The sequence below is a fragment of the Copadichromis virginalis genome, linkage group LG15 (assembly GCF_057382275.1).
Source record: "Copadichromis virginalis isolate Kocher_CV1m ecotype Utaka linkage group LG15, C_Virginalis_male_GT1.1, whole genome shotgun sequence".
NCBI lineage: Eukaryota > Metazoa > Chordata > Actinopteri > Cichliformes > Cichlidae > Copadichromis > Copadichromis virginalis.
The window spans coordinates 14,050,328-14,077,424 of NC_140632.1; the positions used below are offsets into that span (position 1 = coordinate 14,050,328).

Sequence of the window (27,097 nt, forward strand, 5' to 3'; positions counted from 1 at the left end):
CTTGCCCCATCTTACCTTTTGTAGATCTACGACATCTCCTTTCCTCTCACAAGCTTCCGGTCTCCGGAACGCGATTGGTGGACTTTGACGTGACGTGATTTACGCAGGCAAACATGGCGGCATTAGAGCAGTGAATGCTTGTTGCCTTGTGAAATTTACGAGGTAAATATTATCTGCAGCTAAGATTTTGTTGCGTGGAACCCAAATAGGCGTCACTTTGATGCGATTAACTTTTCCCAGCGGCTTTGGCGAATCGTAATGTCGTTAATGCTCAAAAAAGTGTTAAAACCGTTTCAAACGAGTGGCTAGTTCTGAGTTGAAGACCACGTTGAGCTAATTTTCAATGTGTTTCAATGGCTGTGCTTCTTTTCTACTGCTCAGGTTCAATATAAATGCTGCCATCAGCAATGACATGTTGAGACACTGAACAGTTTGGGGTTCTAGTCTCACGTCATCAGAAATGGCAAACGTCCAAACGCCACACGAGAAGGTGGTCAAATCCCATGTGGAGCAGAATCCTCCACAAACCTCCCAGACGTCTAAAAGCAGCTACTGCATTTTGTGTCGCAGCTGGTATTTGAGGCATGTAAGTGGCTCTTAATTCACCGAAGCATCTGGATTCTCAGTAGAGATGAATAACCTGCAGTTTCTTTATAGATAATTTGTAATCTTGATAATATGTCTCTAACTACAGGAAGCACACGAGCATATGCACAGCATGCTGCATCACAGAGAGCTGGAGTCAGTGTTGGGCAAGTGAGTACTGTGTCTAATTTGAGAAATGTGTGTTTATCACTGCTGATGACAAACACTTTTCATTCAGTCAGACATACAGTGCAGTGCAAGAGTCTTGAACCACCTCTCTTTTCTTTATACGCTGCCTCGGAGAAGCCAAAACCTTTTGCAGTTTTTCAAGTAGCCTTGAACAATATTGAAAATGACAAAGTTTCACTGACATATAACCGTATTTTTAATTCTGACAGTATATGTTGTACCCTTTCTTGAACAGAGATTCCTTTCATGACTGTCAGGCATGCAAAGCTTCCTCCATGGGTTTAAATGAGTATGCCCAGCACATCTCGACCGTTCAGCACAAAGCCAAGTTGAAGAGCTTGATGTCCAAAAATGTGAAGCCCCTGTCTCTGTTTAAGACTCTCAGCACAGAGTCTATAACCCAGATCAAGGAGAGAAACAAGGCACTGAAAAGAGAGAAGTAAGTTTTTCACCTGTTTTTAATAAAACGATTGGAATCTCTCCATGTTATAATATGTTGTTGATGGAAACGACTGCCTTTTTTTTTTCTCCCGCCGTAGGAAGAAAGTAACAAAAAAAAAGAAAAAGAAACTGAAGCAGGTGGCTGGTCAGAGGCGTGCTCATTTGTCAAAGGGAACCACCAAAACAAAGACTGGTGCATCCAAAGTGGAAAAGCATAGACAGTCAAAACAGGTTCAGCTGGAGCAAAGGCAGAATGATGAGCACAAAGGCAGGAGCAATGGTGTCGTCCAGAACAAGGAGAACAAAGTATCCAGTAAGCAAAGACCTCCTCACAATGCAGAATCAAGCCTTCATTGTCAAAGCAGGAGACTGGCTCCTATGTCTGGAGAGCCCGAAGGTCGAAGCTGGCATAACGCTTCTGTCAACAATCAGCCCTGCCGAGTCAAACTTGTGACCTCCCAAATGGAAAGATTCGTCGAGACTCAAGGGGGTGCCACCGACCTCTGGCACCAGATGGCAGGACCTTCTGTGAGCCAGTACAACTATCGCAGCAGGAAGTATAATGGTGCAACAAACACAGTCTTCACCAGCGACCAGCTCCCTGATAATGGAGCCATCATCTTTGATCGGAGCCAAGCTGCGACTACACGGCAGGAAAGTGTACGCCGCTCAGCTCAACCTGCACCGGCCAACAGCGCAGCTCCTATACGAGAAGTTGATGTCACTGCCATGCTGAAGCAAATCAGAAGAGCGCTGGGTGTGAGGGAGCCATGCAGAGCAGACCGAGAAGCCCGGAGACAGAAGAGTGAGGCCGGCGTCCAGGTGGCTGATCCCGTGACCTCACAACAAAGCAGAACTGAGGCAGAGCAGCCAGCAGGCACCTCCGCTCTGACTGAAAAAGCTCAGGACCATGAAAAGAGCTCAGGAGGTGCAGACAGACTGCCAAACAACGGGAATAATGCATCTCAGGTGGCCACCAACGGCCTGACTTCACCTAAAAGATGTACTGAAAAGACCGCTTCATCTGAGCCGGACTCAAACAAACCTAAGGTTCGAATTGCTCACAAAGCAGGCCAAGCTCATGGGGAGAAGGAGGCTGGATGTAAATCAACTACAAACACGTTGCTTAGCTTTTCGGGGGCCAGGAGTAATCAGAACTGGACAGCGGGGCATGAGGAGGTGAAAAGGAAGGCAAAAGGCACGCAGAGGTGAGGAAATCGCCATCCAATAAGGTGTTTCGTTGTATTTGTGCTTTCCCAGTTTGGAGTTGATATTTCTTTATGCTATTTGTTGTCACTGTTTAAACTTTCAGGTTTGGAATTGAGTTGTCGAATCGTCCGACTCACCAAGGCAGCTCAGTGCGTCCGCAGGACTTTGACATGCCGCTGTCCGAAGGCTTCCACTGGGAGTCGTTTCCAGACTCTGTTTCGGTGCCACACTCGACTGCACCCCCTCCATTCCGAGACACTGCTGATACTGAGCGTGACACAGGGACACAGTCAGACTCTCAGGTTCAGGAAGCTTCAGGGCAGCCGGCTGCAGCTCAGGATCCTGGCAGCAGCCAGACAGCTGCACAAATACAGATGAAAGTGGAGCCAAACTTTGAGGATTTTAATTCAGATTTAAGGGGCAGCACTAGTGCCAGCAAGAGGAAACACACCACGGTGACGGTGATTAGTACTGCATGCTGTGACGCATTTCCGAAACATCCAGTTTGCAGATGCATTTCAGTGGTGGAATTGATATGTTTTTGCAGGTTGACGGTCATTCTGACAAGGAGCCAAGTGGGAAAAAGAAGAAAACAAAGTCAAACAAAGGTGATTCTGATGATTAGTAAGATTTTTTTTAGGTAACAAACCTTTTTATATGCAATGAAATATAAGAAACTGGAACAAACATTGTCACATTTGACCTCTGACCTCTCCGTCAAGGCCAATTGATTAAGCTTAAGGTCAAAGTGACAATCATGCTATATTTAAAACGATGTTTCTTGCTGCCATGGTTTGTATTGACATTATATTGGGAATGATATATGGGGATTCTAAATATCACGTTAACCTTCTACCTCAATCTGCTTTCAAACGTTCATAAACTGTCTTTTATCCTTAAAACTATGCTTAAATTCTGAGGCAGCTTAAGATAATGTAGCAGTTTTTTGAGGGGGGGGGTCAAACATTCGTCAGTCATTCCCACTTTTTTTTCCCTCCACTTGCAGATCAGGAACAAATGGACCAGCTGTTGGCGGTGTCACTGCGTGAGGAAGAGTTGAGCCACTCATTGCAGAATTTGGACAAGTCTCTGGTCCAGGCCCGTAATGCCCTGCAAACTGCGTATGCAGAAGTCCAGAGACTTTTGCTACTGAGACAGCAGGTAATGAAGAAATGTCCAATAAATAAATGTTTGACCTCAAAGGAGCCATTCATAAGTTTGGGTCTTTCTGCTGTTTTAGTTCACTTCTGAGGTCAACAGCCTAAGAGCCAAGCGCATTGAGATCCTGCAGGGAATGCAAGGTACGGTAGATGTACACTGGCAGTGAAAACTTGAACTCAGAATGGTTCCGTGGGCAACAAATGCCTTTCTCTCGTCTTTCTTAATCTCTTCCAGAAGGGTACTCAGGAACATCGTCATCGGCGGGAGCTGCCAGTGTTCGATCTCCCTCCATTCTTCCTTCGAGCCTGTTACCTGGCTCCTCAACAACTCAGCAATCGGCTTCCACAGCTCCAGCATTATCCATCACCCCACCTCTTCCAGCTCCGCTCGTTTTAACAGTGAAGCAAGAAATGTGCCATCGGTCCACAGTTGGACAAGCCAGCCACTTGTCCACAGCAGTGCCCAGTAAAACCGATGCTGCTCAGGTCCCTCTGAACCAACCCGTATCTTTGTTTCCCTCCCTGCTGCTCCCACAAACACACTTAGCAGCTCCCTTAACTGCTGCTGCTGCCATCTCTGCCAATCAGTCCAACGCAGAGTGCTCCACATCTGCAAATATACTTCTTTCTCTTGAATCATCTGCCAGGCAGCAGCAGCAGCAGCAAGAAACAAGAGTGGGATTACAGGACTGTGCAATGACAAAGATGGTGGCCAAAGAACCAGAGCCAGCCAGTGGTAATCCCGAAAGAGAAAAACGGCAACCTGTGGCAGATGACAAGGGGAACGAGAGCGACGATTCTGTTGAAATGATCGATCGCTCCAACATGGAGGTCATAGCCGTCGATGAATCGGACTGTGAAGACTCATTTGGAAAAGATTTAAAGGTTCCGGCGCAGCCACAGGAGCCGCTTCACTCTGTGAATGCTGAGTTCAGCTCTGCAAGCACACAAACGTCTCAACAAAGTCAGGACAACAGGTGAGGTTCACGCTTTGGATCGTTTCAGGGTTCCAATCCTGAACTTTACAGGAAAACTGATCCATTTCTCTCATCCCTTCAGTGAAATTAAGCCATCAGCTTTGGAAGGGAAAGATGCCAACACGCCTGCAGGTGAGTAATCTCTGCTGTTTGTCAGCAATGATAAAACATACTGCCTTTTTTGAGCTAAAATGTACCATGAAAATTTCAAATATGTATTATTATTTTTTTAGATTCTTAAAAAAAAGAAAGAAATAAACCTAGTCGCTGTTATTTCAGCATCCGTTGATGATGAGGAGCCATCCTTGGGAGAGTTTCTAAATCACAGCGGCCCCGTGAACAGCCTTCAAGTCCACAATGGCGTCCTGTACACGTGCTCGGGGGACAACACGGCTCGGGCCTACAGTCTAGTGGTATGTTCTTGGCACTTCAAAATTTTGTCCAGTTTTATCTCTAGTGCATTTTTTTTCAATTTGAGTCTCTGAACTGGACTTCTCAAGTATCTTTGTGGCATTGGTGCAGTTTTTAATGAAATGAGCTGACAGTTAACCACGAGCAGGGGTTAAAGTGGGATTTGGCATTGATACACGCTGGGTGTAGAATTACTAACGGTACCAGCTGAATTCAGTAAGATGTAAGCAGATATTATGTAAGATATTTGTCTAATTTCCAGTTCCTATTTGCTAAAATTTCACTTGCAGTTCCCACCTGTGAAACTGTGCAGAAACCTTGCAGACATGCTCCTCTTTAGTAGGCAGCTATAAGCTTAACTACAGCAACCTCAGCTTTACGTGTGCACCATGAATGCATCACAGGGGTGAGACAGGGTGTGTTCAAGGTGTAAATGAGCTGTGGGACGTTATTTTCTTATCACTGAAGTATCTCCAGGCCATCACCAGAAGCAACGCCGGGCTGCAGCGTGTGAACTCATATCAATATGCACTAGCCTGACTGCCAGATTTAGTTGCTCATTAGCTGAATGCCGTCTTTCCAAACCTTTCTGGTCCACTTTAGCCCTGACTATGGACAGCATAGCAGATTGTAAATGGGAATAAGAGGTTGCTGGCAGTTGATTGGAGAAATTGGTCGTAAACTTGCAGTTGTGCCATTTAATGTGGTGGTTTCAGGTCCAAGCCACACCTTTCTTTGGAAGGTAAATGTGCTCTGTTTCTGATCTGCATTGCACTTTTACAAGTTTTACTGCCACTCTGTGGTTAGTTAGCCAGTGTTTGCAGACAAGCATTTTTCATGCAAATGGATGGAAACTGAGGGCCATCTGCTAGCGACCAAATCGATCACAATGAGGTTTTTGGTACAGCACCCTCTTTGAGAGGGATTTTAATCAGACAAAAGCGACTGAATGTCACTGTTTTGTCTTTAAAGAAATGTATGTCTCTTTCCTCTATTATTAACATCTATATTTTGTCTTATGTATCCAGACCAAGGAGTGCTTAACAATATTTGACGGTCACACAAATAAAATCAACTGTCTACTGGTGTCATCCATCCCAAATATGCCGACACGCCTCTACACAGGATCCAGCGATCAAACTATCCGCTGTTACAGCATAAAGGTATATAATGTCTTGATAGGACTTAATGTGGTTGGTGTTGGACGTGTTTTTGGAAGTAATGAAGTGCTGCTGTCACAAAGTTGCCCACTGGCTGGATTTTAGTGTGAAACTCAGTCAGAATGTGTTTGTTGAAGTAAACGTGTGTTTTGTTGAGCATTTATTGATTTTGTCTTATAATCGACTGTTTTCTGCAGTCTAAGAAGTGTCTGGAGCAGCTTGCCCTTCCTGACAGAGTGCTGTATTTGCACATAGCCTGGAATATTCTGTATGCTGGGACTGCCAGCGGATCAGTTGCTAGCTATGATGTAAAGGTCAGTGAAATTGGATAATTACTGTACATGCCATAGTGTTCATTTAAAAAAAAAAATATATATATATATATATATCCCTTCTCTTCTTTCCAACAACTTTGATCTTTTTAGACTCTGAAACAGCTGGATGTGTTCGAGTGCCACGGCCCACGAGGCGTGAGCTGCCTGGGCACAGCTCAGGAGGGCGCTCGCCGGCTGCTTCTGGTCGGATCGTATGACAGCACTATCAGCGTGCGCGATGCCAAGAGCGGCTTGCTGCTGCGGTCACTGGAAGGTCACACCAAGACTGTACTTTGTATGAAGGTGGGGAAATTCTACATCCTTTAACAGTCTGTTTTGCTGAAAACGGTTATTAAAGTTTTCATAATCAACATCAAGTCTGTGTTGACATCAGAGTCAACATTCAGCATGTGGTAAAACTTGATAGTCATAAAATGACAGCAGTGAAAATGTTTTGTTTTCTGTATGTGTGGGAGGAAATGGTTGGCTGGTGTTTGGTTTATGACCTGCAGGCAGCACTTCTTGCATCTTGTTGACTTTGGTTGTTGTTGTTTTCAGGTAGTGAATGACCTGGTTTTCAGTGGTTCCAGTGACACATCTGTACATGCCCACAACATCCATGTAAGTGACTTGACTTACTTAAAAAAGATCAATGAAATTATGCTAGCGAGAATTTTCAGAGTTATTAGTGTTATTTAAAAAAAGTTGAATTCTGTTTTAATGTTTTGTTTTAGTTTTTTAGTTTGGGTGTTTTTAGTCATAAAATATTGATGTTTTATCACATGAAAGATGCAGACACCAAATCATTTCTGCTAGCATGAGTTGTTTTTTTTGTTTTTTTTTTTAAGCCTGGTTAGCAGTCAACCATAAACGGCTCATTTTTGTCCGGCAGCTGCGTAAAAACTCAAGTTTGAAAATGCAATAACTCAAGAACAAGCTGGTGAAAGATTTTGAAATTAACACAATTGGTGCATCTACTAAACATCTCAAAAGAATTTGAATCTCAGGGAGCTCGACCTCAAGATCAAGGTCAGAGGTATATTTTTTTTTAAACGTGAACAGAATAAATCGAGAAAGATGTCACTGAAGATTTTTGAACTGCTACCGTAGAGGCACTACTAAAAGTGTCTGACAACTTCTAATCCTGATAACCTTGATCTCAAGGTCAGAGGCCAACTTTTGTGAAAATCACTGAGGATTTTTGGATTTATAACATAGGTGCTTCTACTAAGAAGCTGAGGGCTATTACTGTTGGCTGCCGGTATTTTTAGTGTAACTTTAGTAATGTGTGCGAGCCTTGTGCTTTTGGTAAGTGATGTGTGTTTTTTATCGTTTAGTTTTGTTGCCATGTTTTCCTGTCTGCAGACGGGCGAGTTGGTTCGCATCTACAAGGGTCACGGTCATGCTGTCACATCAATTGTCATCTTGGGGAAAGTGATGGTAACAGCCTGTTTGGATAAACTGGTTCGAGTTTATGAGCTACAGGTATTATGACTCTATTTTCTTCCAAAGTAGAACAGAAAAGAACGCAACAAATGATTAGGTTACAATTTTTTTTCTTTTGTAAATGACTGTTGCAAATCCATTTAGACTTTAAATGCTGTGCGGCTTTGGTTGATGCTACATATTTGTCCCTGTGCATGTAACTACACAATTTGAGGAACTTTGATTTTTCTTTTTTCACCTTTTTGGGTATTTAAAAAAAAATAATTTTTTATAAAAACCTTTGTAATCTGTTTTTAGTTACAGTTATCTGTTGTCGTGTGTGTGTGTGTGTGTGTGTTTTACTTTGTGTTTAGTCTCATGACCGGCTGCAGGTATATGGCGGTCACAGTGACATGGTGATGTGCATGGCTGTACATAAAAGTGTGGTAAGTGCAATTAAAGCTGGTCCAGCTGTATTTTTTATTTTTTTTTGCTTTTTAAATATAAACTTGCTTGGCAGCGGTTCATACAGGAAAGGGATGAATAAACACTGCTGACTTGTTTCTCTGTGGTCGATTGCTCCACACGCAGATCTACACAGGCTGTTACGATGGCAGCGTTCAAGCTGTAAAGCTCAACTTGATGAAAAACTACCGCTGCTGGGTAAGAACCTGATGTTATAAACTGGAACAGTGACTCCTCCACGTTCACACAGTGCCTTTTTCTTGAAGATTTTTTGTTGTATTTGCTCTCTTTCCAGTGGCAGAATTGCTCTCTGATCTTTGGCATGCAGGATCACTTGCTACAGCACCTTACTAAAGATCACAGCAACCAAAATCTGCAGACGGTCAAGTGTCGCTGGAGAGGCTGCGACACTTTTTTTGCCACGCAGCATTCAGTCAGACAGGTAGTGAACAGTTTGTTAGCGTACCTCATTAGCTAGGCTATGTGTTTTCTTCTTGTGGTTCATTCAGAGAGACCAGTTTGTCAGCTTTGTTTGCATTTTGCCGCAGGAGCTTTCTGAACACATGCAGACTCACGTGGAGAACGACAGTAACGTGCAGCCCTGATGGGAATGGTGGTAAAGTGATGCAGCAAGCCAGGGTGGAGTCTCACACGCTCTCACGTTTTTGTTTCCAGCTTGTCATTTTGGTGGTATTCTGAGATTTCAAAGTCATCAAATTGCAAGTAAAATTCAGAAATTCTCTGAGATTAAAGTTAGAAAATTGAGAGAAATACACGACACAGATTGTGTTTCAGTGAGAATGAGCAGCGGGTGATAGCTTGAGCTGGAAAACATGAGCTTCTAAATCATCTAAATCACTCTGTTGCTTTCTCCTGTAAACACACAGTGCTAAAAATCACTAGTGTGCTACTGATGGTTATAAAATAAAGCATAATGCGATAACTCATGCATGAACCTGATCAGCATATCTATGCAGAGTTAAGCCACTTGCTTTGTTTCTTCCTCTCATAAATGTGTCAATTAATCTCAGGCGATTTGTATTTTCTCACCGCTTTGTGAGTTAATAATAATATTCTGCTTTTTTCCTCTTAAAATATTCTGCATTTTTCTCCTATATTTACCACTTTAATCCCACAAAATTGAACTTCTTTTCCTTGGACGTTTATAACTGGTATTTTCTTGAAGTGCCACTAATCCATTAGATCATTTCATACTTTGTAATTTGGATTTATTTGTTAATGAAAATTGTTTCCTGCTTTTTTTTTTTTTTTTTTTTTTTTTTTTTTTTCTTCCTGTGAAGACGTCGAGTTGTCATGAATATCATTCATTTGTATGTGAAGCTAATAAACATGCAGCAAATTGAGAAACGTGTCAGAATAACTGTGAAGTAGACTGTACGGTGAACTCCACCAGCTGATGATGTTATGGAAGCTCGTGAAAAAAAAAAGTTTGCTCTCCATAAATCAACATTTCAAGTTGTATATCTTGAAATTTCAACTTACTCAGAAGCACCTTAAAATTTTGGGGTATTTAGTAAGCCAAAATTTTGAGATGCGCAACTCAAAGTTTCAACTTTGTCTGGCGATTTTTAAAAACTTATTTATTTATATTTTTCCAGTGGCAGAATTGAGATTCCGTATGATACCCATGAGTTTTCTAGGAGACTCCTCGACTTCCCAGACAGACGGGAGAGATCAAAGATGATGCAGCAGAAGCAGAGATACTGTATTTCTTTGACACATAGCTGAACCGCCATGATTTTATTCATGTAAAGCCTCAATTCTCCTGCTTATTATTCCTTTATTTTGTTAGCTGACTTTTGGTCATTTTCACATTTCTGACTGTAACTCTTGGAAATGTTCTGTTTCCCTGTTTAACTTTGTTCTACATCACATATTTGAAACCAGGCTGTCCAAAGACTCTCCAGCAATCTTGTATAATAAAAGTCACGCCTTAATTTTAGTACAGTATGTATTTTATTTTGTTTAATACCTACTGTATGTGTACATCAATAAAATTACAACAAATAATCACAGTGTTTGCTTCCACTTTAAAATAAAAGCATTGATAGCCACATATTCTTTACGACTTAACAACAAAGGGAAATTCTGCATCTGTGCGTGTCTGTTTACATTTCACATTAACATCTGGTGTAACCTGGTTATCAGAGCTCAGAAAACCTACTTCTTATCTGTTTTAATATTTAAAAGATTACAGGAATAAACCTGACCATTAAATCTGAATCTAGAGGAAATTGGAGCAATGACGAGCTACGTCGTGGTGAAGTTTATTCCAATCTCACGTGATGAGTCACCAACTGACATGGACATGATCTATGAGTACATCGTCAGCTGAAGCCACTGTAAAGAGAATAAAAGAATTATTGTCATTTACTGTAGCACAGCAAAAGCCACATTGATGATACCATTTCTGTGTTTTGGTTTTTACTGTGTGACTCAAGTCAGCAAAAAAGATATTAGAAACACCCTTCAGGGAAATGTAGTTTTCACTCTGTACATGGTACACTTCTCGATTTCTGTAGTTCCAGGCTTTTCCCCCCTCATTTTATTCCTACTTTAAGTTTTATTCTTTACAAGGTCACAAATGACCTAAATAGGACCAGATTAAGTTATGGAACGAGGCACAGAACGGCAAAAATAAGAGTGTCTTACCTCCAGCACGTTGAGCTTGATTATTCCATCTCCATCTTTGTCAAAGGCACTGAATGCTCCTATAAGAGACAACAGATTATGGAGCTGGGTAACTTTTCAACCACTCAGAGCTTTAAAAATACATTAATTCATTCTGTAAGATAATTAGATTCAGTAAAGTAAATTTAATATCACTATATCATCATAACAATGTCTTAAATCTGTCAAATAGGCTAATAATCAGTCCTATGCAAGTGTTTTTGGCACCAGATGTGTGTGGTCTGTACTTACTGAACATGCCTTCTAGCCTCACAAAGCAGCAGATGTAACTATCAAAATCAATGTTCAGGCGTTCATCTGCATAGCGCATGGCTATGATGTCATACAGTTGTTTGTTGAGTTGAAACCCTGATATGGAGATAAAAAAATATATATTTAAATATGTAAATTATATCATTCTCACATTAAACTGGAACGCACAGGCAAGGAGTGCATTGGCAAAATATGTTAATTCTAAAAAGAAATAATAATTATTGTGCTACAAATGAAAAATCTGTTTTTTCTGCTCACCTGCATCATTAACAGCATTCCTCATGTCGAAACTACTGATAGACCAGGTTTTATCTTTGTCGTAACGTTTGAAGATGAGCTGCAGACCCAAAGTCGGACAATCAGATAAAAACATATCAAGCATGAGCAGACATCAGCTGTGGTTAAAGCTATCCTACCTGCCAGTCCTTGATCTTTTTCCACAAGTGTTTGAACTCCTGCAGATTCAGCTTTCCTGTCCCATCAGTCTGAGCACAAAAGCATCAGTCATGGAAACACCTGCTACGTACTGTTCAACCCAACTGTTTTACTTTGACTTTCCAGAATAAAGTATTTACATAAGGTGCAATGTTCTGTTCTGTTACTGGGAAACTGGGCAAACAGTAGAGTTATGTGCACGCAATCCTCTAATTGAAATCAGTTGAAAGGATACGTCCATTAAGGCGATCATACTCCGACACGTCTCGAGGCTGAAACCTTCTGACTTTATGTTATTATCTGTGGAAAAGCACAGCTCAGTGTGAATGCTGAGCACGCTGGCGGCAGCTGTAATCGCAATCTTTTCTGCGTACTCACGTTTGGAAAGCACGTTTTTTAAGATCGTTTTGAGTTCATTGGCACAGATCTGCATGTCCTGAGGGAGCGATGATTTGTTTCATATTAGCCGATGAGAGTCTTTATAGTGTTGTCCTCAAACTAACTGTGCAATACTCACATCACCAGCAATCTGTTGGTAAATAGCCCTGAACTGCTTTTCCTCGTCGGTTTCCTCAGGTTGGAGAAGTTTCCGCTGAAGGAGAGAGGAAAGAAATTATTTACAAAGACAGGTTCACAAAAAGAAACTGCGAAGACTTAGAAACGTGAAGGAAAGAAACACTGATGAACTTTGCTGTGCAGCAGTAACTAAAGATTAGAAATAAGGTTTCAAAGTTCGAATGCTTCTAACTCAAAGAGTCCAACACCTGTAGTTGTGGAAGAAGAAAGTTTTCACAGGAATCTGTGCAGTCCCATGAAAAACTAAAGCATGGCTGATTCAGTCACTTGTAGAACTGCACAATAACCTGAAGTAATCATTTTCTGTATGACTTTATGAGTCTTTACAATGTTGGGTCAGTTCATTGGGGACATTTGTGCACAGGACCTCGATTCTTTTCTTTTTCAGTCATTCTGTTGTAGATTTGTTGTTGCACGACCCAGTTTCAGCTTTCGGCAGCTGTTGACGGATGGCCTCACATTTGGATCTAGAATACTTTGGTATACACAGGAGTTTATGGTTGACTCAATGACAGCAAGGTGTCCAGGTCCTGTGGCTGCCAAACAAGCCCACATCATCACCCCTCCCTCAGTATGCTTGGCAGTTGGTATGAGGTTTTTGTGTTGATATGTTGTGTTTGGTTTTCACTAAACGTGATGTCGTGCACCTTCACTTTGGTCTCGTCTGTCTAAAGGACACTCTTCCAGAAGTCTTGTGGTTTATTCAGATTCAACTTTCTGAGCCAAAGCTCTGCTGCCATGTTTGTTTTAGAGAATAGAGGCTTCTTCCTGACAACTCTTCCAGTTCAGTTTCTCTGAGCATTACCTTGGGGTGAACTTGGTGATACATCCACTCCTGGGAAGATTGTTGCATCGTATTGACACACAACAGAATTTTTCTCATCAGTAAACAGTAAAAACCTCTGATTTAAAGAGGTGCTCCCACTTTCTGATGATCAATTAATCAAGTGCATTTGATTACAAGCACCTAAAAGCACTAACAGTATACGTCGTTTCTGAGAGGACTGCAAAGAAAACTTTTTTACACGAGTTATGGATATAAGTTTTAAAACTTAAGTTTATATAGACATATAAGCGATCAAAGTGGCACCTTTGAGGAATTCCCCCTTTCATCAATTCATGACCCAATGCATGCGTCCAAATCAACAAAGACTGGTTTCACCAGAAGATTAAAGTACTGGAACGGCCCAGCCAGAGCCCAGACCGGACTCCACTACTGAGTCTGTGTTTGGCTTTGTGGGGAAATAATTGTGGATAATCTTCTTCCTGCCAGACAACGATTTTTCCTGATGTTCGAAGCAACAAAGTTGGGTCATTTTCAAAAGGTTTTCACTTGAAGATTTCACTTTAATTTCATACAGAACGCTGTACACTCAGTCAGTCTCTATTTGGTACTACTGTGCAGTATCATGTAGTCCAATACATCTTCTCTATCATAGGATGCATGTATAGCACTCATAATAATCAGTTGCTGCTGACATTGTTGTAAAAGTGTAAATCAAATTTCATATAAATTAATAAAGTCATATTTAAAGGTAGTGTTACACTAAAATATATCGACAGAGTGTTTTGCTTTGTTCTTGTTGTTCTTGTGAGCAAGTCACAAAGTTATTTAATTACCATACTAACTGGTCTTTATAGGCATTATAAAGGGAAAGCAGGTGTATATATATATAAGGTGTAACATTAGAAAGGGGTTTTCATGGCTTTTATCAGTCTATTTAATCATTAAATGATTGGATGTGTTTATCTATGATACCAGAGGAGAGCAGCATATGGGAAAAACAAGACTGCGGACAGCTAACATTAGAGTGTCTCTACAGGAAAACAGGTGCAGCTGAGTTACTTGAGCTCTACTGGCTTCAGACTCAATTGTTTTATTCCCAGTCATGTTATCTGATCCAGTAAAGATTGCATTTTGGAGTCATCAGTCACCAGGAAAATATGACAGACATGAGCTGTTTGCCATGTGACAGAAGACTCGCCACACCAAGGACATTTACCTTTGGTTTCTTCTTCTTCTCCCCCCGAATCGTGTCGTGCTCGATTTCTTTGCTGGCCAGTGCTCTATCTGACACAAATACAATAGGCTGACATGTAGAAAAGACAAAAAGAATTTAAAAAAAGAGTCAGTTTGCAGTAATCCCACTGGTCATAAACTCTACATTTAATATTGTGTCGGCAAACGCTTCTAATAGCTGACACGTGTTGGAAAGGAGCAGTGAAGAAAGAGCTCAGCAAAAAAGCAGCCTAACAATCCAACTGCTACAGACATTCATTACCTTTTCTTTCTGTTTCTTTTCTTGCTGGTGACCAATAAGACAAGGAGAGACAAAAAGATGAAATGAGATGAAATGGAGGAGGAAACACTTGGAAGTTCAAGTCTATTAGTTGGTCTGAGTACAGAACATATGCATCAGAACAAGCTAGGGAAAGTTCAAGAGTAAAGTTAATGAATATGTAAGACACAAAGCTGGGCTTTGAAATCAAATTCTAACCGACATTGCAGTGATCTGTAGGACATGCTGATCTGAAAGGCATATTAATGCAGACTTTAAACAGGTCATATTAGTGTCATATTCAGCCAGATATATGTATGTATGAATAAGAGGGTGGGCGGGGCCCTGCCACTTTTTGTTGGAGCAGCCAATTAGGAGCGAGTGAGGTTAAGTGGAAGGGAGCTTGTTTCATACAGTGGATTAACTGAAGGGGGTGCACCTAGGATACATGAGGGTTATTTTGAACCAAATATATGCAAAGCTACTTAAGTTGAGTCCAAGAATACGGAGTTGTATGTGAGCATAGTGTTAAAGTTAAATGTGGCATCTAATGACTGTCTGCTGCACTCCATGGAAAGATGAATTTAGTATTTTCATCCTTCTTGAAGCGGGATTTTCCCCCCAAAATTCTTTATCTTTTCTACTTTTCATCTCTAGTGCTTTGGTGTAAGGAACTGAACCTGCATATTTGTATGTATGGATTAAAAACCCCGTCTTTGTGTCCTTCATCAGAGTCCTTCAGTTATATTAAAAGTCCCATAAAAAGGTAAAGAGGTGATCTCCATTTCCATTTTGTACAAAAGAAACAATTAAAGAAGATATAGTATGGTTTACACTTCCCCAAACAGTCAATACACTGTCACAGCTGAGAAAGTCCAGTATCTTCATTAACTGAGTGCAAGTATGATGAGGGAGTTGAGTGCTACAGTAAGGATGTGATGCAACCCCAACTAGCAAATTTGGCACTGTATAAATAAATAAACAAAATTGAATAGATGTTTCTGAAATACACTCACCAGCCACTTTATTAGGTACACCCATTCAACTGTTTGTTAACACAAATCAGCCAGTCATCGTGTACATTTCTTCAACAGCAGCAGAAGAACAGGAAACCGAGGCTACAGTTTGCATAAGCTCACCAAAATTGGACAACAGGAGATTGGAAAAAATTTTGGGTGGTCTGAGTCTCAATTATGGATGGTTGGGTCAGAATTTGGTGTAATCAACATGTAGGCACAGATCCATCATGCCTTGTATCAACAATTCAGCCTGCTGGTGGTGGAATAATGGTGCGGGCACCTTTTGGTCTCCTTAGTACCAAAAACATTTAACTGCCAGAGCCTACCTGAGTATTGTTGGTGACCATGTCTATTACTTTCTGACCACAGTGTATCCATCTTCTGATGGCTGTTTCCAGCACAGTAACATGCCATGTCACAAAACAGGGGCAGTTATAGCTCAGTAGGTAGAGTGGTGGCCCCATGATCGGAAGGTCGGGGGTTCGACTCCACTGAACGGTTACCCCGAGGTACCCCTGAGCAAGGTACCGTCCCTACACACTGCTCCCCAGGCGCTGCCTTATTACATTATTAAACTCAGATAATCTCAAACTCGTTTCTTGAACATGACAATAAGTTCACTGCACTCAAATAGCCTCCACGGTCCCATGATCTCAATCCAATAGAGTACCTTTGGGATGTGGTGGAACGGGAGAGTCCTATCACGTGTGCAGCTGACAAATCTGCAGAGCAAAAAGGGTACAACCTAGTACTATGAAGGTATACCTAATGAAATGACCGGTGAGTGTGTGTGATTAAAACACAGGTTTCTAAACAGGAAAGATAAACCAGCCTTTCAGTTTACAGTCCACTGCAATAAAAGCAAGAACATATTTTAACCCCACTGCTTCTAACATTACGCTGCAAACCTGCGTTTGATCTGATCCAATCGTAGTCTCTGCCTCCCTGTGGAGAAAAGCAAACATACCTCAGCAATGCTGCCTTTCTACATCTTGTAATTTTAAAAGCAATTTGGCTCTCAAGAAAAACACGATAGTAACCCTTACTCTGATGTGCTCTGCTTCTCAGAGAAGACCCTGAGGATGAACTCTCCTTCTTCGTGGGGTTTAAAGATTGTGGGGATGATGACGTACTCACCGGGAGGCAGACAGAAACGCTCCGTTACCTCCCGCAGGTTAATGTAACTCTTGCATTTTGCCTTGGAGGCTGTGTAGAGGAAGAAGTCCTTCTGCAGATGTTGATTCTGCCCACACATCTGTGAACAGGGTTGTAGAAATGGTGACTTGTTAATGATAGCAATAAGAAATATTATAATGTATTGTAACTTTTCTTTCCCCCCTTTTTATACAAGTGAAACCTCTCTTGGGGATACAAGCAAATAAAGTGAAAGATGCAAGATCATTATACCTCCTTCGGCACCTGCAGAGACACAAAAGAAGTTAAATATCAGGTTAACTTCTCAAATCCTGGACACGTGTGTACTTTCTGAAGAAAAAATGAGGTGTGATCACTACCTCGTAGATGGAAAAGCCTATGGTGAGAAATTTGGCCCCTTGATGGCGCTGCATCCTTCGACCTTTCTGCATCAGTGCCACGACAACAGTGCAGGCCACCTGCTCGTCATCCGGGTCATCGTCCTCCTCATACAGCTGCAGACGATACTGAGGGTTTGTCCAAAACGTGTCTGTAAAATACACAAAGTAAATATGCAGCACAGATTCATATAAACACGAATTATGTAAGTGAGAGTTTTTACAATATTGTCTTTTAAAAGTATGAAAGCTGATCCAAAAAGAACAAAGCCTACCTGGGAAGTTCCTACAGCCACCAGCAGAGCTTCCTCTCACCCAGCGACCCTCGTGGACCGACACTGTCCAGGTGTTTCTTTCATCCCCCTGCAGCGTGTCGGGGGTCAGGTTGCACATCTCCAGCTTGCTGAAATTCTTCTTGAAATCAGCAAAGGACATCCTGAAGTGAAACACAAAAGAAGTAAAAATAAAAAAGGTGCTTGCTGAGTAAATACAGTCACTAGGTTCATCATTCCCTCACAATGCAATGCAAACAAATGGTTCTCAAGTAGGAAAATGTTAAGTAAACAGTGGCAGAACAACTCCAAAGAGTTTTACAGATATTTGAGTACAGTTAAATACATTTAGCATTCACCTAGGTTTTATTGGCTTTTGAAATTTGACTGTAGTATTATACTGTAAAAAGTTAGAATTTGTATCTCTTTGCAGGTTCATTTTGTAGTGAACAAAACTGCTTGGTGGATGGGTTTTGCTATTTATAGGTTTTTATCAGTAGTGGGGCAACAAAGAGGCCATGCACGGTGGCAGTTGAAAAGTCATTCTATGTACACTGATATCTCAAAGTCACCATAAGGTGTTTGATGCTAAGCTGTGATTTGAGCTGAACACTAACAGTGATGGTAGCTATATTATACTGTAGTAGGAACTTCTCACAAAACTGTGGATGAAAGATTAAAAAAAAAAAAAAAGTTAAGTCATTATAGACAAAAAGGTGTGTGGGAAGGTGTTTCACTCACCAGAACTCACTTGCCTCTATGGTCTGTTTTTTCAGGTTTTCTCTGTCTGCAGCGGAAATTGTCGACCACTCCTTTGAACTGTGGAAAGATCAAATTTCCTAAATACAAACTAAGCAAATAGGAGACACTATTTTTTTAATTATGCTGGCAAGTGGTGAGACCTCCACTACCACCATGTCTTACTTAAGGGTGATATGCTGCGTTATTTAAGAGTAAAAATATACAAACTTTGCACTCCAGGGTCCTTTCCAGAGCACAAAACCCCAGGGATTGCGCAAACGAATCAGGCGAATTCTTGTGTCCTTTGAAACCTCATCACACTTGCAAAGAAGCAGGAAAAAAAAATAACCAAAAAAATGCCTTGTCCACCAGACGATGTGCATTTACATGGATGTCTCACTCTACCTCCTCCAGGCTTATGATGGAATAGGCATGACCCCTGACCAGCCCCTGCTCAGTCCGACTCTCCAATTCACTCTCTGAAGAAACCTGACAGACAAAGCATACATCATATGTTTTATTATTAGACTCCATAGTAGCTTTGACTGATTCACAGTTCAAAATAATCCTTGTTTATCCTATACTTGGTATTGTTGTGGACACTCAGTTTATTCCCTGTCCGAAATAAGTCATTTTAACTCTAAGCCATTTTAAGCCAATAACAGCAAAACAGCAGGTGGGTGGGGCTGCGTGCCTGAGAGTTACATATGACAGATATCTGCTCTCTTTGACAGAGCTGAGGGGAGGGAAAAAACTTTGTGTGAAATCTGTGCATTCTACTTGCTAACACTTAAAATGAAATGAAAGAAACATGACAAAGAGTGATGCTTTAACCTCAAACACATACATCTATGGAGCAGCCCATCAGTGAGCCTCTCTCCAGTGCATTCTTCATGATCTTGTAGAGCTCTGTGGGATCATCAGACAATTCAAAGTACTCGGTAACTCCACCTGTGAAATCCTCCATGGCTTCCAAAGTGTTCCCTCCTTTCAGTGCCTCATAAGACCCGTGCAACCTGAGAGAGAGGTCGATCATTCTGGTCAGTGTGCTGACATGTGTGTTCTCCGGGGCTGATACTTTTCACACAGCTGGCTGTCAATTCGGGAAATATGAGGACGCTCGAGGTGTGTCACAAATCAGTGTGAGAGTACACTGCAAAAGTACATACGGCTCAGTAACACAGTTCATAATTGGTTGCTAAATCGCAGTTTAAGACTGAGATTTGTTGTTCAGACTAAAACTTTTATTGAAAAAACTCAATTTGCGTTAAAAACACCTGAAACAGTTCAATGGCAGACTTTTTTTCAATAAGAAGAAACAAGAACTGTCGTTCGGTGTATGGACTGGAAATCTGAACCACGCTGAACAGCAACGCATGTCAGATGACGGTGTGCATGACTGCTTGACTGCATGGGACATTAATAGGCTCTGCTTACTTGGCATAAGCTTTTTCCAAAAGAGCGCTCCAGAACTCGTTCTTTCTGAAAGACTTTGTGAAAACCAGCTGGTTGTTGCAGGTGGGAATGCGGTCGTCCACGACGACATCAATCCACTCGCCATAACGCCAGAACTGAGTGTGGAAACGACAGAGAAAATCATTGATGACATGGCAAAGTATTTTTACCATACAAGGAAAATAGCTCGCCATCCACAACATGATTGATTTATTTATCAATTTTAAGTAAGGCGAAACAACTGATAACTTTTCATGTGACATGTGAAAAACATCTTTTAAACTTTTATCATCAGCTCAAAATGTGTTCTATGCCCTGGACTACTGCAATTCATTGTTTTCAGGAGGTCCAAAAATCTCCCTGAAAAGCTTTCAGTTAATCCAAAATGCTCCAGACTGAGTACTGACATATAACTGACATATAGGGACTATAAAGAGAGCATATTTCTCCTGTATTGGCTTCCCTTCATTGGCTCCCTTTTAAATCCAGAATTGAATTCAAAATCCTGCTCCTCACATACAAGGTCTTAAATTAACAGGCCCCAGCTTATCTTAATGACCTTTTAGCACCATATCACCCCATTAGAGCACTTTGCACTTGTTGTTCATAGAGTTTTCAGGCCCCTCTTCTATGGAGTCAGCTTCCAGTTTGTATTCGGGAGACAGACACTATCTCTATTTTAAGATTAAGCTTAAGACTTTCCAACAATTGCATATAGTTAGGGCTGGATCAGGTGACCCTGAATCCTCTCTTAGTTATGCTGCAATTGGTGTAGGCTGCTGGGGGACTCCCATGATGCATTAAGTTTTTTCTTTTCAGTCACCTTTCTCACTCACTATGTGTTAACAGACCTCTCTGCATTAAATCATACTTGTGATTAATCTCTGTCTCTCTTCCACAGCTTGTCTTTTATCCTGTTTTCCTTCTCTCACCCCAACTGGTCACGGTAGATGGCCCCGCCCCTCCCTGAGCCTGTTTCTGACCGAGGTTTCTTCCTGTTAAAAGGGAGTTTTTCCTTCCCACTGTCGCCAAAGTGCTTGCTCATAGGGCATCATATGATTGTTGGGTTTTTCTCTGTATGTGTTATTATAGGGTCTACCTTACGATATAAAGCGCCTTGAGGCGACTGTTGTTGTGATAAAATTGAATTGAACTGAATAAACATGAAGCAAAAATTCTGTCTGAAAAAAGGCATCAACATTTTTCATTTGACAGAAATATCTGTATATCCTTCATCATATCATGTTTCACATTAATAGATACTATAGTATAATTCCATGTTGAGATATTTGGACTTTTTAAAAAAGGTTTTATTGTCATCTACTCAAATGTGATTTTGAGTTACGTCTTTAAAATTTTATAACACTTTATAACACTGTGTTTATTCAAATATGTTTTTGAGGCAAACATTAAACGTTTTACCCCATTGTATTCATTTTAAAGACTGAGCTATGAGTGAACATATTCACAATCAGGTTATTAACACTAAATACACTCAACAAAACCAAACCAAGGCGCATTTTTACACTTTATCCAAGAACATAAAAATGTATTTATAAAAAATTACTCTCCCACTGACCAAACGATCATAGTAAAAAACTAATATATCGAAATCTGAAATACTTTTTGACATATGTTTTACTTGGTTTTCCTTTTACTATAAATTTGACACACATAAAATGGTTTTCTGTTAACAGCACGATGCCCAAAATGTCACATTTCAACCTGGAAGTGGAAGATGCCGGCGTAGTTTTCGGTGAAGCTCTGGTCCGGGGGAATAACTCTGTACAGCAGCTTCTCGTTCAGCGTGAGACAGGCGATGGCAGCCAGCAGCCAGCAGTCACCTGTCGACAACAGATTGATGAGCTGTGATTTCATCCAAACAAATTACTTCACAGGGTAACAGAGTTGTCACACACCAAATTGCTGCAAGTGTCAGAATTCGAACTCGAACTCAGGCTCGAGGTCAGTAATTGTTCAGCATGCTCACTTGCCCCATAACCAATATAAAATGAGATGCAGATGAAACTGACACTTACACTGCTCGACTTAATGCTTTCAGGCTCTGGTAGCTGTTTTGTTTGATGTCATCCCTTTTATAAAAATTAGTTAGAGGCAGGGCTTTTGATAGTAAACTATTTGCACTGCCAATTTAGAATCACTAATTAACCTATTAATTAAAACCATGCATGTTTTTGGACTGAGTACCCGGAAAGAATCCGCACAAACATGAGGAAAACATGCAAACTCCACACAGAAAGGCCCCAGCTGGAGCTTCTTGCTATGAGGCGACAGTGCTAACTTAACATACAGGCTTAAAAAAACCACTGTAAAGTCTTTTCAAAAGAGTGAAATGTGGGTAAAATCACTTTTTTGAAAGCGCAGACAGTTCAGATGTTACCTAATTCTCCCTGACAGATGTCTGTTCTGTTGGCTCCATCTATGATGAACTGAGGGTTTTCACAAATTTCCTGGAAGACAAAAAACGTCAGGAAGGGAATTTTTAAAAAAAAATATGTTATGAAATCTCAGTCGTTTCACATTATGAAAGTAATGATGTACTTTTTCATTTAACCAAAGGATGTTCTCCATGACATAATGCATTTGTTATGTGTCAGCAGATGACGAAAATGACTAAAAGGCAGAATAATTGTTCTTTCCGTGGAGAATCGGTATAGAATCTCAATTGTTATATTTTCTTCATCCAGGAAGTGAAACTCTTGAGATTAAAAATCTCTTTTGCAACACTTCCTGCGTCCTGACAGACAGTTACCCCGTGAGAAACCTGAGCACCAAGAGAAAACCCAGGACTTTCTTTCTTTGCGCCACTTTTCCTTTGGTATCAAACTGCATGGAAAAAGTTGGCTTTGTATATAAAACCAGAAACTTTGGTTCCAAGTTATTTGTACAGATTAAGCTCCTGATTATAATGTAACGGATACCAGACAAAGGTTCTGTACGGCTGTTTGTGTTCATACAACTTTAATATCTGCTTTCAAACATCAGATTTATGTTTATTCAGTAATTTGTATCACAAAATTATTTTTTGACATCAAATTATTTTGATCCCAGAGTTTTGTTATGTATGTTTAAATATACGATATATTTTATACATGTATAAATCTGTAATGATTTTCAAACCTGTTATTTAAAAGCTTAGGGAGAGGGTGGCAAAAGCTTGGAAAAATAAGTGGTACTAAAAAGAAACAGCTGGGGAAACATTTTGCAATTAAATAGTTTATTTGGCAACAGGTTAGTAATATGACTGGTTTAAAAATAACTTCTTAGAGGCAAAGTTTCTCCAGAGTAAAGGGCAAAGCTTCACCAATCTGCAAAGAAAACTGAATTCACGAATTGTGGCACAATTTTAGAATAATACTCCAAAATGTAAAATTGTGACAACTTGGAATATTTCATCATTTAAAGTGAATAATATCATCACAAGGTTCAGAAACTCTGGAGAACTCTGTGTATCAGAAAGGCTGAAAATCAGTATTGGATGGTCATAATCTTTGGGAACTGAGGCAGCATTGCACGATTCTGGCATGGGAATCACTTCCAAAAATCTTTGAATGTGGACACAGTTCATTCTGCAATCCGCAAATGCTTTGTGATGCAAAGAAGAAGCCATGTATGAACATGATCACATCTAGAAATCTCATTTAAAAACGACTGAAACAAACTGAAAAACTGTTCATCTCTGAATCTACGATCGTCTCTGAACTCAGCCTGTGCATCTGAAAAGGCACTATCAGTGCTGAAAGGTATATACGGGTTTTAGAGTGACATGTGCTCCTAACGTCTATTCAGAGAGAGCCTTACTTATTCCAGAAACACAATGGTAAACCACATATTGTGTCTATTAAAAAGCACAGCTTCGTAAAAGAAAAGTCCCTGTGCTGAACCTTTTCAGAATTGGGTTTGTAAATATCCGTCTCCTCAACTCTTCTCTCCTCGTGTCATTTCCTCACCTCTTTTGGGACGGATTAAGGTCTTTAGTTGAGGAGTTTCAAAGATTTGAAGCTTGTGAAATGATAAAGGGGATTTGTCCATCCTGACATGCTGCCCTGGTTTGCTTTCTGTTTTTACCAAACTTCTCATGGTTAGATTTCAGATTACCGCTTCCCCAACACTCAATTTATTTGCAATATAAAATATATAAAATATAAAAGCTTATATTTCTGTTGATGGAAAACTAAAATCTGGATTTACAACTGAAAGCAAGTGATGTAATGCCTTCTGCCAGGTCAGGTTTTGGAACCATGAGACGCCCTCTGCATTCACTTCATATTTACATGGAAGCTCCTGTTAGAGGCCCTCTGGTATAAAAGACCTCACCTCATAACTCCTGATTACAAATGTATTTGTAAAACAAGGCGTTGTTGTCCAGACTGTCTACTATAATGAATATTCACACACATATACATACATGATTTCAGCATTTGACTTAAGTATGAATTATGCTGTGGGTCATACATCTCCATTGTATAATACAGCCTGTGACTAAGGCCGTAATTCCCCTGAATTAAAATGGAAAATGTATTTTATTTGAAATTACAAAATATTTAGATTTGGTACACAGAATATAATGTAAGCAATTTTTAGTAGTGTGCAATTTCATAGTAATTTTGAAGAAAAACAAACTATTTTTCCCCATTTTACATCATAAAATATAAAAATGCAGTTTCATGTTCCTGATTTAAAGCACCCTCCACAGCTGACCCCTGTGTGGCATTCAAGTATCACTGATCTCAGCTGAGTGTCTCACGCTTCATTGGTGAAACTTGAAGCAGCAATCAGCCTTCGTGTTAGTGTTATACTGAATTTACAAAGCAGGCATTTAAGAATGAGATTAGCGAATAATGTTGGGTTGAAAATTATTTTCTTATGATTTAATGAAAATGTAAAAAATATATCATACCATCATGCTGAAAGGAATAGACAGAGCCATATGTATGCTGTTCATACAGGTCAGTGATGATGCAATACATATATGTATTTATTTATTTCTATTTAACACCTTTTATAATCTTGCACCCGGGTTTTTAAACAACTTTTTATCCTAACTTTTGATTTTCTTTTCATTTTTATCATACTTCCGTCAATTTTGTGTAATGGAATCGAATGCCTTTGTACAACACTAAAAAGCGTTGAATAGGAAAAAAAATGTAATACTTCCACTTTGTTGTGGTTTTAACTCCACTTCCTTTATCTGATATCCTATATTACACTACAGATTTCAATTTTTTTCTTCTTTTTGTTCGCTCATCCAGCCAAAGGATCGATGAGCTGATGTCATGGCGAGGCATCAACTGTCCACAAATCTGTCCGCCCACAATTGACAAGAACTAGGTGTGTCACGAAGTGTAACAGTTTAAAGCTCTTAAATCCATGACACATACCACAATGTGGTTTTTTGTGCATATTTCCAGCCTGTACATGCTATGCAGGGTAAGAAATATGGACACTGTAGCTCATAAAGCATTTATATTATGACGGAAACATTAAATATGCTAAAGCAAAAACAGCTGATTAGCAAGGCGTCCAGTTGAATCCACTGATTTATTTACTATGTAAAGATCCAGGTGGTCAGCTTACATTTGTGAGCTAATATTTGGAATAATTCAAAAAGAGCATTTTACATTCTGGCATTGATTCATAAGTTTTGTGTAACAGGCAGGACTTTTCTCATCGCTGCTTCTGCCTCTTGGTGTTAATGTCTTTCTCAGTGTGTTTGCATGTAACGCGAACATGTCTGAATACCTTTTGCCAAATGCCACTTTAACGACTGCCAATCTGACTCATTTATCGCCAAAGGCAAACGCCCTGGAAAAGTATCAAACCCTTTTGGGAGTGTGCATCATAAAAATATGAACCCCCGAGGTCAATGCTGAGTTGCTAGTTTGAATCCCAGCACCAGCTGAGTGCGACCCTCTGCGTGAGAGTCACAGCTGTCTGTGATTGTAGAAGGTGATAACCGAGCGCAATGCGTGAGCCACCATGCAACCGTCTGAACCTGACACTCCAGCCATGTGGTGTGGAGGAAGTGATAAGGTACACAGATTTAAGAGAAGCACCTATGTAAACATGTAAGAGACTCATTCGCATTATGTGCAACTTGGCCCAAACGACACGATCCCTGAAGACTGGCACTCACCGACGGACGTTTCCATTCAATCTTCATTGAAGGTTTCCTACTGTAGAAAAGTGAGGAGTCATCTGCAGGGAACAGAGGGTCTTCAAACATAACATTCTTCTCCACATATTTGTCTCGCAGCTCCAGAAAGGTCTTAAGACGCTTGGCATCTTTGACAGCTTCATTCCTGCTGAGAATTGCTGAGTAGATGGAGTTTGACCCTGCATTTGGGTACTCAGCTTTGGTATCCAGCTGGAGAGATGTCTCAGTTTCATAAAGCACTTTCACCTTTGTTTCTTCAACGAGAAGCACTTTGCCGTCTTGTTTCTCATCTCCCATCTTGTTAGTGAACTCCTTGGCCTTTCCTCGGCTCTCTCAAGTGCAAAATGGGAACTCTGTTGCACAAGAAGCTTCGAAATAGCCCCAAAAACGTTCTTGTAACCTCCCTGATTCCAGTGCTCACTTTTAGTTCCTTTATTTAATAAAAAGTGCTGTCATGGGTCATGGGCAGCCACCAGTCTTGCTCTCACACCAGCACTCACTGTTGTGTCCCTGGAGCTCATTGAACCTAATTATAGACCTTTTAAAAGAGGGGCGGGGGCTTCTCAGAGGGAAACTCTGACCCTGTCCTAACATTTCCAAGTCACAGTGAGAGGTTAAAAAGGGTGGTCCATATTCTAAAAGAGCTTAATCAATTTTTTTTAAACTTTTGACAAGAAAATCTGCAATGTGGGTCAAGATGAGACTAGAAAATAAGCTGCTACTATAGTCCTCATGCCACTTCCTAAAAAATATTAATTGAATTGTTGGTTAGTCCTTTTTATAATGTACAGCTTGATAATTACTACTTTCATACAACAGTCAAAGATACACTCACTGGCCAATTTGTTAGGTACGCCTTGCAAGTACCTGGTTGGACCCTCTTTTGCCATCAGAGCTGCATTAATTCTTCATGGCATAGATGAGACATGGTGCTGGAAACATTCCTCAGAGACTTTAGTCCATATTTACATGATAACATCACACAGTTGCAATGTGAGGAGAGATGTGAATCTCCTCTTCCACCACATCCCAAAGGTGCTATATTGCATTGAGATCTGGTGACTGTGGAGGCTATTATAGTGCAGTGAACTTATTGTCATGTTCAAGAAAACAGTTTGAGATCATTTGAGCTTTGTGACATGATGAGTTATCCTCCCGGAAGTAGCCAGGTAGATGGGAACACTGTCATCATAAAGGGGGGGACGTGGTCAGTAACAATACTAAGGTAGGCTGTGGTGTTGAAATGATGCTCAGTGGGTGCTACATTGTTTTTCCAGTCTTCTATTGTCCAATTTTGGTGAACGTGAACA

At 40.5% G+C, this 27,097-nt stretch overlaps 2 protein-coding genes across 2 annotated transcripts; one reads left to right on the forward strand and one right to left on the reverse strand.

Moving 5' to 3' along the window:
• Window positions 1–6: 6 nt before the first annotated feature.
• On the forward strand, window positions 7–10,299 carry znf106b (zinc finger protein 106b). The gene is made up of 21 exons (XM_085432072.1): window positions 7–162; window positions 382–586; window positions 695–756; window positions 1,010–1,213; window positions 1,314–2,423; window positions 2,528–2,885; window positions 2,972–3,032; window positions 3,431–3,585; window positions 3,665–3,725; window positions 3,820–4,561; window positions 4,644–4,693; window positions 4,841–4,974; window positions 6,001–6,135; window positions 6,330–6,446; window positions 6,558–6,749; window positions 7,005–7,067; window positions 7,812–7,931; window positions 8,246–8,317; window positions 8,463–8,534; window positions 8,632–8,778; window positions 8,885–10,299. Exons 2-21 carry the CDS (start codon window positions 461–463, stop codon window positions 8,939–8,941), a joined length of 4,038 nt encoding a protein of 1,345 aa, XP_085288198.1. The 5' UTR covers window positions 7–162; window positions 382–460; the 3' UTR covers window positions 8,942–10,299.
• capn3b (calpain 3b) lies at window positions 9,961–26,301 on the reverse strand. The gene is made up of 23 exons (XM_085432074.1): window positions 25,767–26,301; window positions 22,011–22,080; window positions 21,335–21,453; window positions 19,592–19,725; window positions 19,002–19,170; window positions 18,560–18,643; window positions 18,383–18,474; window positions 18,155–18,232; window positions 17,417–17,577; window positions 17,124–17,293; window positions 17,017–17,028; window positions 16,656–16,864; window positions 16,518–16,554; window positions 14,594–14,617; window positions 14,315–14,401; window positions 12,253–12,327; window positions 12,114–12,171; window positions 11,971–12,035; window positions 11,717–11,785; window positions 11,559–11,637; window positions 11,280–11,396; window positions 11,010–11,068; window positions 9,961–10,697 (listed from the first exon to the last, which is right to left on the reverse strand). The coding sequence occupies exons 1-23, from the start codon at window positions 26,082–26,084 to the stop codon at window positions 10,671–10,673; spliced, it is 2,313 nt and encodes a 770-aa protein (XP_085288200.1). The 5' UTR covers window positions 26,085–26,301; the 3' UTR covers window positions 9,961–10,670.
• Window positions 26,302–27,097: the final 796 nt, after the last annotated feature.